The sequence below is a fragment of the Anopheles darlingi genome, chromosome 2, assembly GCF_943734745.1.
Source record: "Anopheles darlingi chromosome 2, idAnoDarlMG_H_01, whole genome shotgun sequence".
NCBI lineage: Eukaryota > Metazoa > Arthropoda > Insecta > Diptera > Culicidae > Anopheles > Anopheles darlingi.
The window spans coordinates 83,805,761-83,818,652 of record NC_064874.1 but is presented as its reverse complement, the minus strand read 5'-3'; the positions used below and the strand labels follow the sequence as shown (position 1 = coordinate 83,818,652).

Sequence of the window (12,892 nt, the reverse complement as noted above, 5' to 3'; positions counted from 1 at the left end):
TACCACAGCAAACGAATCGAGAGCAACTACCAGACCGATACACACAAGCAATCCGCAATCATCTGCAAGTCAAAACGAGGCAATAGAAGTCACACCATGTTAACCTCCGCCACAATTGCTCTACTTAATTTGTCGTAATCGAACTCACACCCGCAACGCTATGGATCGCGCGATTGGTACATGAACGAGAGATGGATTACTTCAACAACCAGCAGCACTCTTGCGGCAACGAGAACTAGACGACATGTCAATAGTAACGCAACTAGGTACGCGCACTCCGCGTTTCCAGCTAAACACCGGCGTTCATTGAAAGGCTCAACACTTCCCAGCTCGAACGGAGTATGGTAATATTGTTTGGTACCCCCAAATTAGCCTTGAAAGATTTTATATACCATAAATGCAGATAATCTCTGCGCAATACGTGCAAGATGGTGCGGCCTGCACCAGACCGATAACAAGCAGGACTCGGCTCCCTATTCGCTGGCCAGCTTGCGATAGTATCCTGGTTGCGCACTCTGATTGCTGAATGAAATTACGCCTTAGACGTCGGCAAAAAGATGATCGAGAATGCTAGCTTGTTTGCACTCAGCGAGGTATACTTTCTCGCGAAGGTTCAAAACAACTGACTTCACGGTCAATAACAACCCACCTGAAGCCTCTCATCGTCTCTTTTCGTGATAATGACGAACGTTTGTTGTGTGATTTCACATCAGGTGAGGCGAGAGGGTGGTGGCAAGATCCTACCTCAACGCTTGCCACAATCTCACCACTGACCTAATTACGCTTCCAAACCATCCGGTAGGTGATTGGCAGGATTGGCGGTGTGCATCGTGAGATACGCACACCACCCAGGAAGCACGCCACCTACGGTTGTTGGCTAGATCAGCCTTAGCCAGGCGCAGACGACGTGAGTTTGGTGGTAAACAAACACACGACGCCCAGGGAAAGAGAGATAGGCTGCTAGAAGTAGAGGACACCAAAGACAGTACACACACACGCCTAGCCTCTTTGGTAGCTGAAGCTGAATCCAAAGGCCTAAATGTGGCGTGGCGTGAAGAGTATTTACGTCTTAGTCGCGACAGCGCGGCCTAGTCGCCAATACAACCAACGCTCGTCTTCGGCTCGAGATAATGATGTCAGGCCAACCGCGTGTTCGGTCGGTCCACACGCACATGTGCACATTATTTGTTATCAGTTTCAAAACATAGCAAAAAAAAACCCCAAACCTTCTATTTCGCAACATGGAGCCAGATTGTCGTCAAAGTGCAAGCACGATATAACGTGATCATTTCTATCACGACCTATTGTTGTTTTTCAAACCACGCGAATACTCAGCCCACATTAGAGGTCAGCGCCATTTGCGAAACGGAAATCAATATCGCTTAACGCGTTACAATTGTGCCATTCCACATGCCCTTCATATGGCAATCGAACGTTAAGAAATCGTTTGCACGAAGCCGATCATCACCCTCAGCGTTGCTTGGATGTTGTTTTGCAAAATTCCACCAGACTTCCTGAATGCCGAGGAAGGACACATTGGCACTGGCTTCTGTAGCGGAGCATCTTCCGCGTTGGAAATGATGGTCCAATGTAGCATAAGCAGAAGAAGCCACTGGCCTTCCACAGCCAGAGCATATGGCTACCCAAGGTTGATGGTTGATGATTCTGCTCTTTAGCTCTGTCTCGGCGATTGAATTTCATTCACATTTCCATACACCGTGCGAAACTTACAATACTCTTCGAGTGACCTAAAAAGTGTCGACACATAAAAATCGGCTTTAGTATAATCAAAGTTATAAGCTGCTAATAAAAGAAATTCCCCACCAGCCTAATAACGCACAGAGTCGGTGTCATTACCATAGCACCGTTCGTGATACGCTTATTAGAATCGTTTTGCTGAGATTCTTCGTCTCCCTTCGTTAGAACGCCACCGCAGTCGATGCCGTAGCAGCAGTAATACTCAAAAGTCAACAGCGAGGGTTCCCTCAATATAAGCTGCTGCTGTTGGTTCTACTGCTTACGACGGTGGTACAGCAAAACAGATGATCGATCAAACGCGAGAACGCGATCGTGGTAGTGTTGGAGGGATCGTGCGGGGATCTGTTTAGTGGATCGAGTGCCACCAACACACGCCAAACCAACCAGCCAGTTCAGCACGCAACGCAACCTCCGCATGGTTTCGCGAAGCCATACCAAAGACAAACGAGACACCTGATCATCAAGTGCTGACGGCAGTGGTGGTGGTGGTGGCGGTGCGTTTGCGTATCGCGGTTGGGGTTGTCGAGGGAAAAAGCGCGTCACTCTTGGGGCTGTTTTTTGTTGTTCCGAATTTCGATGACCAACGGAAAACTGATTTCAATTTATAAACAGGTGATTCATGATTTGCGCTCGGCAAAGTGACAACCAAAAGAACCGGGACCACTCGCAGGAACACCTCTTGTGCAAAATGAAGGAGCTATCTGACATGGAGTGCCTATTGCAAAGCAATGAGAATGAATAATGCAAAAGCAAATGGGAATGCTTTCAACGCGACGGCATTCTCGAAGATTCTAAAATTGTTTGCGATTTATCCAAAACCTATCAATCGAACACTCGCGGACACAAAGGCCGATCGTAACCGTTCCAAAAAGGTGGGAGAAATCAGAACAGCTCAGAACTGCCTTACAATGATGTGGTGATAAGTGTGTATGGACACTTCCACTGTCCAGTCTGTTTGTCTGTGTCTGCTGCGTCTAAACCCATTACGCAGCCGTGTCACTTGTTGCCAGTGTGCCCTTGACCCCGCACTCTTGGTGCGTGCGTCAAACTACTCAAACAGGCCGCCCCGTTCGGACTCATTTCATGTTTTCTTTTTGTCGACCAATGAGTCACAGCGGTATACCGACCGCACCAGACATTATTACCACCCGCTACTTCGATTTTCACGTTGTTTCCTGTTGGAGATAAGTTTAAAAGCGAACGAAGGTGTGTCTCTAGCACTTGTCCATTAGTAACGTCCTTCTCATTGGTTCGATTAGGTGCCTACAGTCCCACTTAGTCGCTGGAAAATGATTGAAAGATGGGCATTTTAAACGAAGCGGAGCAAATGCTGTGTTATTGAAGATATTTTTATAATTCTTTGATCTCGTATTCTCGTTCTTGCCGATGATCTTTAAGCGAGATAAAGGAAACCATTGCATAATATAATGCAGCACGTGTAGTGCGATCGATCGATTATCAATCAACTGTTCGCAATGGCGCGACGTGGCACATGATCGTTTTGATTCGTTTTGATTAATATGCCCTGATAAACACGGTAATTATCACTCGGTTAAGTGAAGTGAATGATAGATCGGAGTGTACAGGATAAGGTCTGTTGAAGGAAACCTGTCGCCAGCAGTGTAGAAAGAATTATTGGAAGAATTCGTAGATTCGTAGTTTCATCGAGACAAATATCGAGTGATGGATTTAGCATTTACGACTGTTTCTTCTCAATTTTAAAATGGACGTTCGCTTAGGTCAATAATTGTTCACAAACATGCTGGATGCACAGCGCAACAATAGGATCTCTTGTTGACCAGGGTTTGCATCGCTTGCACCTGATGGCAGCGTATCGCGTATACTTGATTGTTGCACTTGACCCTGCCGGACTGGTTTCGAATTCGTGCATGAACATGTTTCGATTGGCGTAGCTCAACGGTACTCGAAACAAAACGGGATGCGTAGGCCACCGGACACCACTCCGTGGGTCTGTCCAGTAATAGGCACACCTTCTTCATCAATCGATTGCAGTCCTATCGACCCATTACATCAGAGCTGCCAACAGTAAATCGCTGCAATAAATTAAACGAACACGTACTCGTGCTCACCCTCTCCTATCGGGCGCGCCCTGGTTGGCCATAGCAGTGTAATGTTGGGTTAGTCTCGTCCGACTGCCTCTTTTTTACGTGCGGCAAGATAAAGGCATAAACCCTCTTTTATGCGGGTTTCAGAATGGCAGCACGTGCAGTACAATGTGATGCAAAATAGAGTCAGTCCCCGGTCAACCAGCTTGCCAGCCATGTAATCCAGCAGACAGGAGACAGGGTGTCGATGGATGCGAATGTTGCTGCTGTGGTTGATCGTGCACTACTACGTACCCTCATACCGGGGGGGTACATTCACGTGCGAGGGGGTACTGCGAGACAGTTTGAAGTACCACACACGGAACAAACAAACAAACGGCCGCGCGCACAACATCATCATGAATCATCGTAGCCATATGTCTTCTTCCGTTTCAGGTGCTACTTCGGTCTGGGCTGGCTACGGTCGTCGGGGCCTACTACGCTGTGCGTGTTGCTGGGACACAAAGAAACCCTCTCGCAAACCCTCTCGGTTCCCTGGCTGGTATCGAGTGCAGTACATGCATGAGGTGGATGACACATACGCATAAGCACGGCGCCGAATGGTGCCTAGTCAATCCTTCCAAAGAGATGCACGCTCTTCCATATCGTCGTTATCCTTGCAACACCCTCATACACTCACACATGCGCTCGAAGTTTGTTGTTGTTTTTGCACGACACACCGCTGGTGCCTAGCGTTGGACAGCATATTTTCTACTCTCACCACGAACTGCTCTGTTAACCCCTCCCCCGCAAGTAAACCGTGTAAATTAACCCTATCTTGGGGGGATTGGGGTGGTAAAAAAGAGAGTGAAAGGAGGTAGACGCACACCTTTACCGACGACGTTAACCACACGCAACGCACACTACAATGAACGCGCACACCCTTCTCCTTCTCCTCTTCCAACCGTTGTGGCCGAATCTCTTTGTTTGCTCCGGCCCACTTTGGCTGACTACAGCGAGACGGGCGATGGACCGGGGGAGGGAAAGAAAGGACGGACGCACGGCGCACAAGACAGCAACGATGATCAGCAGGAGCAGCAGCGAAAGGGAAACGAATTTTGCGTGATCGGAACCACTCCGCCGTGGTGGACGGCACTTCCGCGAGCTAACGGCAGCCTTTGTCTGCGCGGATCGCGAAACGGAATTTACCAAGAAGGCCTGCTGGCTGGTCGACGACAGCTGCTGCTGCTGCTGATGATGATGATGTCTCTAGTGTTTGTATTTGTAAACATTATCCTCTGCACCGAAGTCGAGAAGCTGCTACTCTCCGTTTCGCTCACACAACAGCAAGTGTGAGCGAGAGCGAAAGTCTTCCCCTATCGATGTCGCAGGCATCCAGCTGAAGCTTATTGTTGGGCACAGGAACAGGGCCTCGGGATCGTAAATCCCGGCCAAATCTGATCCCCCAGCATGGCCCCAAATCGAATCTCTATCCCCACTGGTTTCTACCTCTATTCTCCACGGGTGTGCTCGCTGCTAGACCAGCGCGACAACAAGATAACCTTCAGCTGAACGAACACCACACAACACACACGCGACCTCACCCCGTTCACACACAGCACCTGCACACCGTCCTCTGAACTGCGTCATGAGCTTCCTCCTAGCGCGATGGCCAGCGCACTTCCTCACCTGCCCGTAAATACGAATGACGACACATCCGCCCCGTTCGTACACCAGGTCTACTGAGATTTGGTGTTGCTTTCGTCGAGCGTTGTTGTCACCAACCCACCATCACGAACCACAACAACGCACACGAAAAGGCCAGCAGCTCCTCAAGGCGTACACACACACGGGGGAGACTGTTATGGGGGCACTAAACAAGAAGCGAAATCTTCGGGGATGCTGACGAAAAGGGTGGCCCTTCTGATGACGATCACCTTTTTTCCTCCTTCACGGATTAACCACCCACAGCAGGAAAGATTAGGACACTTTGTGGCGAGGTTACCTCAGCCAATGACTTACGCTGCTGCTGCTGCTACTGTGGTCGTCTCACTTTTTGCACACTTTGCCCGAACGCGAGGATTCCGTTTGTAAAAGTTAAAAAAATTGTCACAACGTTTCGTTTCTGGCCACTCTGTGTTCTGGACCTCTTCGTTCCTCTGCTGCTGCTGTGTAGCTTCAAGTAAGTGGCAGGTAAATGTGGGGGGGACTGCTAAAAAAGATAATTCCAACCAACATTTTTGGAGGCCGAGAGTCGGGACCTTACAACGAGTGAGGCTTCTGAGTGTTGGGCAAGGTACATGAAATAGATAGGTAGCTTCATGCAGAACAAAACCCCGATCGGATTTTAGAAAAAACTTCAGAGTTTGACATTCGGGTAAATGTTTGTAAACATAAATTCGGATTTCAGTTGAGTTCTGAAAAAAGACGGTACAAAAGTACGTTTGAGCTAAAATAGAGAAATCATCCATTTAAACATTCAAAAATGTGTGAAAACCGATACTTGCCTGATAAAACCATACAATTTGCCCGTGTCTTCTTCTTCTTCTTCTTCAAACGCACGCTGGTTTCTTGCAGCACGAACGTCAAATACAACCAATATGGCGACCTGTCAAAGCGTCTAAGAAACACCTGAGTCTTTAATACACCTTGGATTCGGATAATTTTAAATCAGATTTTTGCGTTAAGGGTTTGCTTCTTCAGTTTCAACTACATGCTTTATCTCGTTTTGTACAACAAATTAGTGAATTGCCTACACATCAGCCATACTGTTGCAACCGGTCTTTGGCCGCCTCCCATTCCTTCACGAATAGATCGTACTGCCGTTCGCTTTTGCACACGATGATCAACGATTTCGGGCGACAACCGATCGCCTTCAGCTGCTCCATCCGCTTCTTCGTCGTCTGTAAACTGTGCATCAGGATGCGCGGATTCAGGGCGATATCGTGTGGTGTGTAATCCAGCTCATCCAGTAAGTAATCGATCACCTTCTTCACCTTCATGATCCGGACGTTGCGCACCGCTGGCGTCTTGATGATGATCGCGTTCGCTACCTCCGGACTGAAGCCCAACCGCTTGCAGAAATACTCGACAATCGTTTCGTTCTCCCCCAGCAGGGCACCGCTTTCCTTGGTGAGCTGCAGTGATTTTTCCAGCACCACATCCGGACAGCGCACCATCCAGGGCATCAGCTTCTTGCCCCGCACTTGCCTCGTACGCTCAATCCGTTCTGCGACGATGGCTGGCGAGTATTTGAATGCCCACAGATCGGCCAGTATGTCCTCTCGATTCATGTACTGTAGAAAGAGCTTCAGGTTCTCGAGAAAGTTTTCCTTGGGTACGCGGAACATGAAGGTACGGCGGGCAAACTGTGCGGCCACGTCGCCTGGTGCTAGGCCCGTGCTGTCAGCGAAAAAGTAAATCCGATTCGTATTGGATGTCGCGTCCAGTCGTTCGTCGTTTAAACTGGTCACGATCTTTTTCACCTGAAACGGTTTGATCGCGCACAGCGGTATCACATCGTTGATGTCTCGCAGACATTTTAATCCCTCCAGGGCCACCACCTTCTGCTGTAGATCTTCACGCTTGGCATTCAAAACGGAAGCATTCTTATGGATTATCGACGCCGACACTCCCTTTTCCAGGAGATACTCTATATTATCCACCTGCGAAACGGATCCCTTGCAACGCTCGTGGATCTCACGTGCCGTCTCTTCAGAGCAGCCCAACAGCGCTTCTGTTCGTTTGTGCACGAACGTTTCAAACCAAACGCCTGTGACCGCATCCTTGAACACCGGTTGCTTGCCCTTCTCCAACACAGCTTCGAAGGATTTGCCAAGAGCGATATCCGGTACCCGTACCATCCATGGTTTCACCTTTTCTAGGGGAGAGTTCTTCAATGCCTTCAGTCGCTCCTGTATCGAGGAAGAGGCGTAGCCCAGCACCGACAGGTGCCGTACCACATCGGCGGGGTCTAGGTGCTCGAGACAGATGTTCAAATTCGTGACAAACTTTTCCGTCGCGATCCGGTACACGCGAAAGTTCGAGGCGAAGAACTTTGCCACCGTAATGATGTCCGTGTTGGTTCGTTGGCTGACATAGTAAACCCGGTTGCCCTCCTCGATCGTTTCAGCTCGCGCGTGGTTTATGATCCATTCCAGCGACTTCATCGGCAGCTTCAGAAACGGGCCCATGTCGGATAGCACGCGCAAGCCGGGCATTTCCTTGAGCACTGCTATCTTTGCTAACAATTCCGCTGTAACGGGAGAGACATAGATGGTAGGAGCAAGATTAGGGAAAAAAGACATTCGCACGTACCTGTGGGAATCGAGAGGATGCTCGGATCTTCGTAGATGTATCTGTCTTCCGCTCCGTTCGCACGTAGTACCTCGATGTTATCGGTTAGCATTTTTGGCGCAAACACACGCAATGCCTTCCGGTTAGCCTTGTATAGCTGTTCCGTCTGTTCGCTACTGCAATTTAACAGGTTCTTCAGGCGGGCCAGTAGCTCCTGCTTGCGCCACAGCGCCGTGGCTGCCGATATCGAATCATCGAGCGGTTCCAGTGGGAGCGGAAGATCATCCTTGTTCGTCACGCTGTTGGGTGATTGTTGATCATCGACGCGAAAAGCACACTGCACTCGTCGGTCCACGAATAGCGCACGCGATGGTGCGGTACTACACGTTCTAGGCACTATCTGCAACCATTTTAACATCTTGCCCTGCTTTCATTTGTTAAATAACGAAAGATATTTCCTAAATCCAAGCGAAAGAAAGAGGCAATCGTGTTTGATAACACACCGGCACAATCCCTTCAGGAACGACTCACCGTGAATCTCGCTCCGTCCGTTTGACACTTTTGCCAACAAACCATTTTTTTGTAAACACAGCTTGAGCAGAGTTTTTAGGTTTTTCTGGTTCCGCGATCGCGTATCGTCCAAAATGATAAAACTAGATAGTTTCATTGCCGATAGTGATATCAGCAACCGCGAGGGGATCGACGAGGTCTGCCAAAGGATAGCGGACAAGGAGGTGAGCAGCTTTTCCGATCAAAATTCGCGATTAAAGTTCGGAGGTGTTTATGGGTTTGTTCTTCTCCAGAAACAAATCGATGGACGGCTGGAGGAAATCTTATCACAACAGTGCCAGCTGGAGGCCAAGATGCGCAGCATCGGTGTCGCCCTGAGCAGCCTTAATCTGGTGTCGGACAAAAGCCGACAGCTTTCAACGGTGATCAATCATACGGCCACGTTGGCGGAAAGCGTAAGCGCCAAAGTGAGACGACTCGACGAGGCGCGGGTAGGTAACACGGAATCCGGGCCGGATGTGTCGGGTAACATTCCGCTAATCATCTGTTTCCATTTCGTAGAGCCGCGTATCGGAGTGCCAGCAGCGTGTGCACGATCTAATCGATTTGCAGCTGTGCAGCCAGGGTGTGATGACGGCGATCCGTGAAGAAGACTTCGAACAAGGAGCCGCCCACGTTAATCGCTTTCTTTCGATGGACAAAACGTTGCTTCAAAAGACGGCCGACGACGTAAGCGGTTCGATCACTTCCGTCAGCAAAGCCGTCTCGACGCTGGAACAGGCAACGGTGCAGATCCGGCAGATGGTGAGCCAGAAGTTCGAGGAAGCGGTCAAGCGTGACGATTTGGCATCGGTGGAGCGGTTTTTCAAAATCTTCCCGCTGCTCGGACTGCATGACGAAGGGCTGGAGCAGTTCATCACGTACATCTGCGGCAAGCTGGCAAGCAAGGCGGCCAAAGAGCTGCGCTCTTCGATGGACATTGCCAAGGCCGAGAAACGTACGGCGGTCGCGTATGCCGATACGCTAACGATCTTGCTGGAGAATGTTGCCCGCGTAATCGAGGTGAATCAGGCCATTATCGAGCACTGCTATGGACCCGGCCGGTTGGTGCAGATCTGTCGGTTGTTGCAGCGTGAGTGCGACGACGAGATGACTAAATGTGTGCAAGAGTTTAATCGAAATCGGCACACGAGCCGACGAATTGCGCAGATTAATGATTACATTAAGGGTGCCGGTGCTGGTGGCAGTTCGGCCGTTGGTCACTTTCGTAAGGCCTCGGGCGGGGGCGGCGGTTCGATGGATAAGCTGAACGCGAAAGATATCGACAGTTTAATCGGCGAGATCACCATCATGCATTCACGAGCCGAGCTGTACGTCAAGTTCATCAAACGACGCTGTATGGTAAGTTGTGATGCACTCTGGAATAACTTCCATTCCATGGTTGGTTGCTTGGTAACTAACGATCCTCCTTTTTCCTCCAGAACGACCTGGAGAAAAGTTCACTACCTGCGGAGGAGAAAGAAGAACGCTTGGCAGGTCTAAGCACAATGCTACAAAAGTCACGCCTCAACACGCAAATGCAGGAACTGCTTAGCACGTATCTGCTGTTCGAGCGTTACTTTATGGAGGAAAGTGTTCTGAAAGCGATCACACTGGACAGCCTCGAGGATGGGCAGCACTGTTCGAGCATGCTCGACGATGTGTTCTTCATTGTGCGCAAGTGCATTCGCCGCTCGACCGGAACCCAATCGCTGGATGGAGTCTGTGCCGTACTCAACAACGCCGCTAGCTGCCTAGAGGAAGACTTCCTTCGTGCCCTGCGAACACCATTGAAAGCAGGATATCCGAGTGGTTATCTCGATCTGGCGCAAGCTTACAATGCCTTTCAGACTTCGCTGCAGCAAGGACGTCTGCAGACGAGTGATGCGGATCAGGCACGGGCTCGGTTTGTGGCCGCACTCAACAACGCCGACATGGCGACCGAGTTCATCGAGACGCTGTGGAAGACGATGGGTGAGGAAATCGGGGGCATGTTCCCTGCGATGACGGGACGTGAACGGGAAAAGCTGGATAGCTGTCTGGGAGGGTTGCGGTCCGTCGGTGATTCGTTGAAGGCGGCCGTTGATTTTGGATTCCAGCAGCTTCGTTCGTCAGCCTTAAAGCCACGGATACACCCGTGGGTTGATCAGTTTGCTACGCACAACCACAACCTGAGCGAGGAAGAGCTGGCCACGTACGAGGCCGGTGAAACATTTGTCCAGTTTTTAATTGTACAGATCGATGGATTACTGGCCGCGTTCAAGGCCGCGCTAACGGCACGCAACTATGACGCACTGGTGAGCATCGTGACCAGCGAGATCACCGCACGGATGGAGCGAGCGATTAAGAAGACGACCTTCAATCGGCTCGGTGGCTTGGTGTTGGATCAGGAGGTAAGAGCGCTATCCTCATACCTAACCGGTGCGACCTCGTGGTCGGTACGGGACAAACTGGCGAAACTGCTGCAGATGGGCACGATACTGAATCTAGAAAATGTGGCTGAGCTGCCGGAATACTGGGAGTCATCATCCGCCAGCTGGCGTCTGACGGCCAATGAAGCGCGCTCTATATTGGCTTTAAGGTGAGGCCGGGTATAAGTATGGGATGGGGTCACGGAACAAACATTTTAAATATTGATATTTTGTTCTTTTGCAGAATTGATTTTAAAATGGAAGACATAAAGAAGCTGAAACTTTAAGTGCGTTAATAAAGATCAAGTAGATACTATACGTCGCGTCAGGTTAAGATGGCTAAGTCGCGTTAACGATATCCATCTTTATTTAGCATCCATCTGCATCTAGAGTGATACCTTCTCTTTGATGAAGACATTACTCGAGTTGAAGTGAACGTACAACAGTGCGGCAGATAACCGCGACTGGGTGTCCAATCGCTGGATGTCGTGGGCCCACTCTACCTTCCCCCAATGACCTTGCTGGAATTCTTCTTCGAGTCGCGCCAGTTGTACAGCCCTTTCCGTTGTGAGATGCCTATCTACACAAGCCATCGTGAGGATGATCGATTTGATCGTATCCACCGCAAACACAAAGCCATGTAATGCCGCCGTATTGTAGGACGAGAAATAACGGCTCAGATTCATGGCCGTTCCGGGAGCAAACGTTGGCACAACGAGCGAGTCCGTTGAGGCAAGGTTAATCTCGTACCGCTTGTTGCACCAGTCGATGATGGGTTCCCACTCCTGTGTTTGAAGCTTTTTCAACTCGGGTTCTTCCTGCAGAAGTGCATAAACGTCAATGAGAATGGTTGAACGCAAAGCTCCGGTTACTGCGGCGTCTTACGCTCGAGTGGAACAAAATCGTATCGGTGCTGATGTAGTTCACCAGATAGTTTACCATATCGTGCTTCTGCACACCATTAGGATTATCAATGAAAGTGCTACTGAGAGCTGTCTGCAATTAGGATACGAGATTGAACGTAAAATCCATGGACAATCAGACCAATCATTCCCTCCGTACCCACCAAATGCATAGCCGATCGATCGATCACATCCTTCTGTGCGTCCCATTCTGTAGCGATAGCGATTGCAAGTGGCTCGCTCTCAACAAAGAACGGAAGTCCTTTCGGGGTTTTCAGCTTTCGGCTGTCCAGTGTGATTTCGTACCTTCCGTTGCTCGAAATAACGCCGGTATTACGGTAGAATCGTTTCGGGGGAGCGGCTAGAAAAATGGTTTATTTCGAAAGAAATCCTTTGATGCTTCGACAATCACCATTTCTTACCATAATTCCGAACACTGCTCAGTTGTGTGGGGCGAATGGCAAGCCGTAAAACGGCGGAAACGCTCGAACGCAACATCAGGAACCGGAACTTATGTAAAACGTTTAGCCGTGGCCACACGGGGCGAAAATTTGCGCGCAAATTTGCACATTAATGCCAAAATGTTTTCGCTTCGTGTGGCAGGGGTAAAAACCCGAAAATTTATGCCGAAATGTCAAACGTATTGTTTTCATCTGTGTTTTGGCCGCTGAAGTTGATTTCCGAATAAATTTTGCAGTTTTTAACGATATTGTTGCTGTTGCTGTTATATTTATATTAAAAATGCAAAAACAATACGAAAAGAACCTACATTTTCGTAAATAAAGCGTTCGATAGCGTCAAGGGTTCAGCGAAAAAGTCCGCGGACGTATAAAAGTTTGACAGCGTGTAAGGGTTAAGCGAAACCGTTTTGGCATTAATTTTTTCGTTTGCGCTAGAGTTTTCGCCCCGTGTGGCCACGGCTTTTCGGTAT

At 49.4% G+C, this 12,892-nt stretch overlaps 4 protein-coding genes and 1 long non-coding RNA gene across 13 annotated transcripts in view; 2 read left to right on the top strand and 3 right to left on the bottom strand.

The window, feature by feature from the left end:
• Positions 1 to 5,956, bottom strand: part of LOC125949791 (RB1-inducible coiled-coil protein 1) — a 19,589-nt gene extending 13,633 nt beyond the window's left edge. For 3 of the 9 annotated variants that reach the window (XM_049677127.1, XM_049677137.1, XM_049677138.1), the window contains exon 1: positions 5,826 to 5,956. The gene's annotated coding sequence lies outside the window, so the exon portion shown is untranslated. The other 6 variants (XM_049677128.1, XM_049677135.1, XM_049677129.1 and 3 more) reach the window with 6 other exon arrangements.
• LOC125949796 (uncharacterized) lies at positions 5,847 to 7,036 on the top strand. The gene is made up of 3 exons (XR_007468682.1): positions 5,847 to 5,996; positions 6,548 to 6,774; positions 6,920 to 7,036. It is a non-coding gene; the product is annotated as an uncharacterized LOC125949796 (long non-coding RNA).
• On the bottom strand, positions 6,479 to 8,624 carry LOC125949793 (uncharacterized). The gene is made up of 2 exons (XM_049677141.1): positions 8,121 to 8,624; positions 6,479 to 8,058 (listed from the first exon to the last, which is right to left on the bottom strand). The coding sequence occupies exons 1-2, from the start codon at positions 8,515 to 8,517 to the stop codon at positions 6,563 to 6,565; spliced, it is 1,893 nt and encodes a 630-aa protein (XP_049533098.1). The 5' UTR covers positions 8,518 to 8,624; the 3' UTR covers positions 6,479 to 6,562.
• Positions 8,625 to 8,663: 39 nt separating this feature from the next.
• Positions 8,664 to 11,399, top strand: LOC125949792 (conserved oligomeric Golgi complex subunit 4). The gene is made up of 5 exons (XM_049677139.1): positions 8,664 to 8,833; positions 8,903 to 9,100; positions 9,171 to 10,010; positions 10,091 to 11,229; positions 11,304 to 11,399. The coding sequence occupies exons 1-5, from the start codon at positions 8,744 to 8,746 to the stop codon at positions 11,344 to 11,346; spliced, it is 2,310 nt and encodes a 769-aa protein (XP_049533096.1). The 5' UTR covers positions 8,664 to 8,743; the 3' UTR covers positions 11,347 to 11,399.
• LOC125949795 (ATP synthase mitochondrial F1 complex assembly factor 2) lies at positions 11,385 to 12,490 on the bottom strand. The gene is made up of 4 exons (XM_049677143.1): positions 12,384 to 12,490; positions 12,126 to 12,322; positions 11,945 to 12,055; positions 11,385 to 11,877 (listed from the first exon to the last, which is right to left on the bottom strand). Exons 1-4 carry the CDS (start codon positions 12,457 to 12,459, stop codon positions 11,446 to 11,448), a joined length of 816 nt encoding a protein of 271 aa, XP_049533100.1. The 5' UTR covers positions 12,460 to 12,490; the 3' UTR covers positions 11,385 to 11,445.
• Between the last annotated feature and the right edge of the window lie 402 nt (positions 12,491 to 12,892).

Bases quoted from the DNA above. Each gene is read 5' to 3' on its own strand.
- LOC125949793 (XM_049677141.1), bottom strand. From the start codon at position 8,517: ATGTTAAAATGGTTGCAGATAGTGCCTAGAACGTGTAGTACCGCACCA. The intron at 8,059-8,120 runs GTACGTGCGAAT...CTCCCGTTACAG, and splicing joins CATCCTCTCGATTCCCACAG to CGGAATTGTTAGCAAAGATA.
- LOC125949792 (XM_049677139.1), top strand. From the start codon at position 8,744: ATGATAAAACTAGATAGTTTCATTGCCGATAGTGATATCAGCAACCGC. The intron at 8,834-8,902 runs GTGAGCAGCTTT...GTTCTTCTCCAG, and splicing joins AAAGGATAGCGGACAAGGAG to AAACAAATCGATGGACGGCT. The intron at 9,101-9,170 runs GTAGGTAACACG...TCCATTTCGTAG, and splicing joins GACGACTCGACGAGGCGCGG to AGCCGCGTATCGGAGTGCCA.
- LOC125949795 (XM_049677143.1), bottom strand. From the start codon at position 12,459: ATGTTGCGTTCGAGCGTTTCCGCCGTTTTACGGCTTGCCATTCGCCCC. The intron at 12,323-12,383 runs GTAAGAAATGGT...CCATTTTTCTAG, and splicing joins GAGCAGTGTTCGGAATTATG to CCGCTCCCCCGAAACGATTC. The intron at 12,056-12,125 runs GTGGGTACGGAG...TCCTAATTGCAG, and splicing joins ATCGATCGGCTATGCATTTG to ACAGCTCTCAGTAGCACTTT.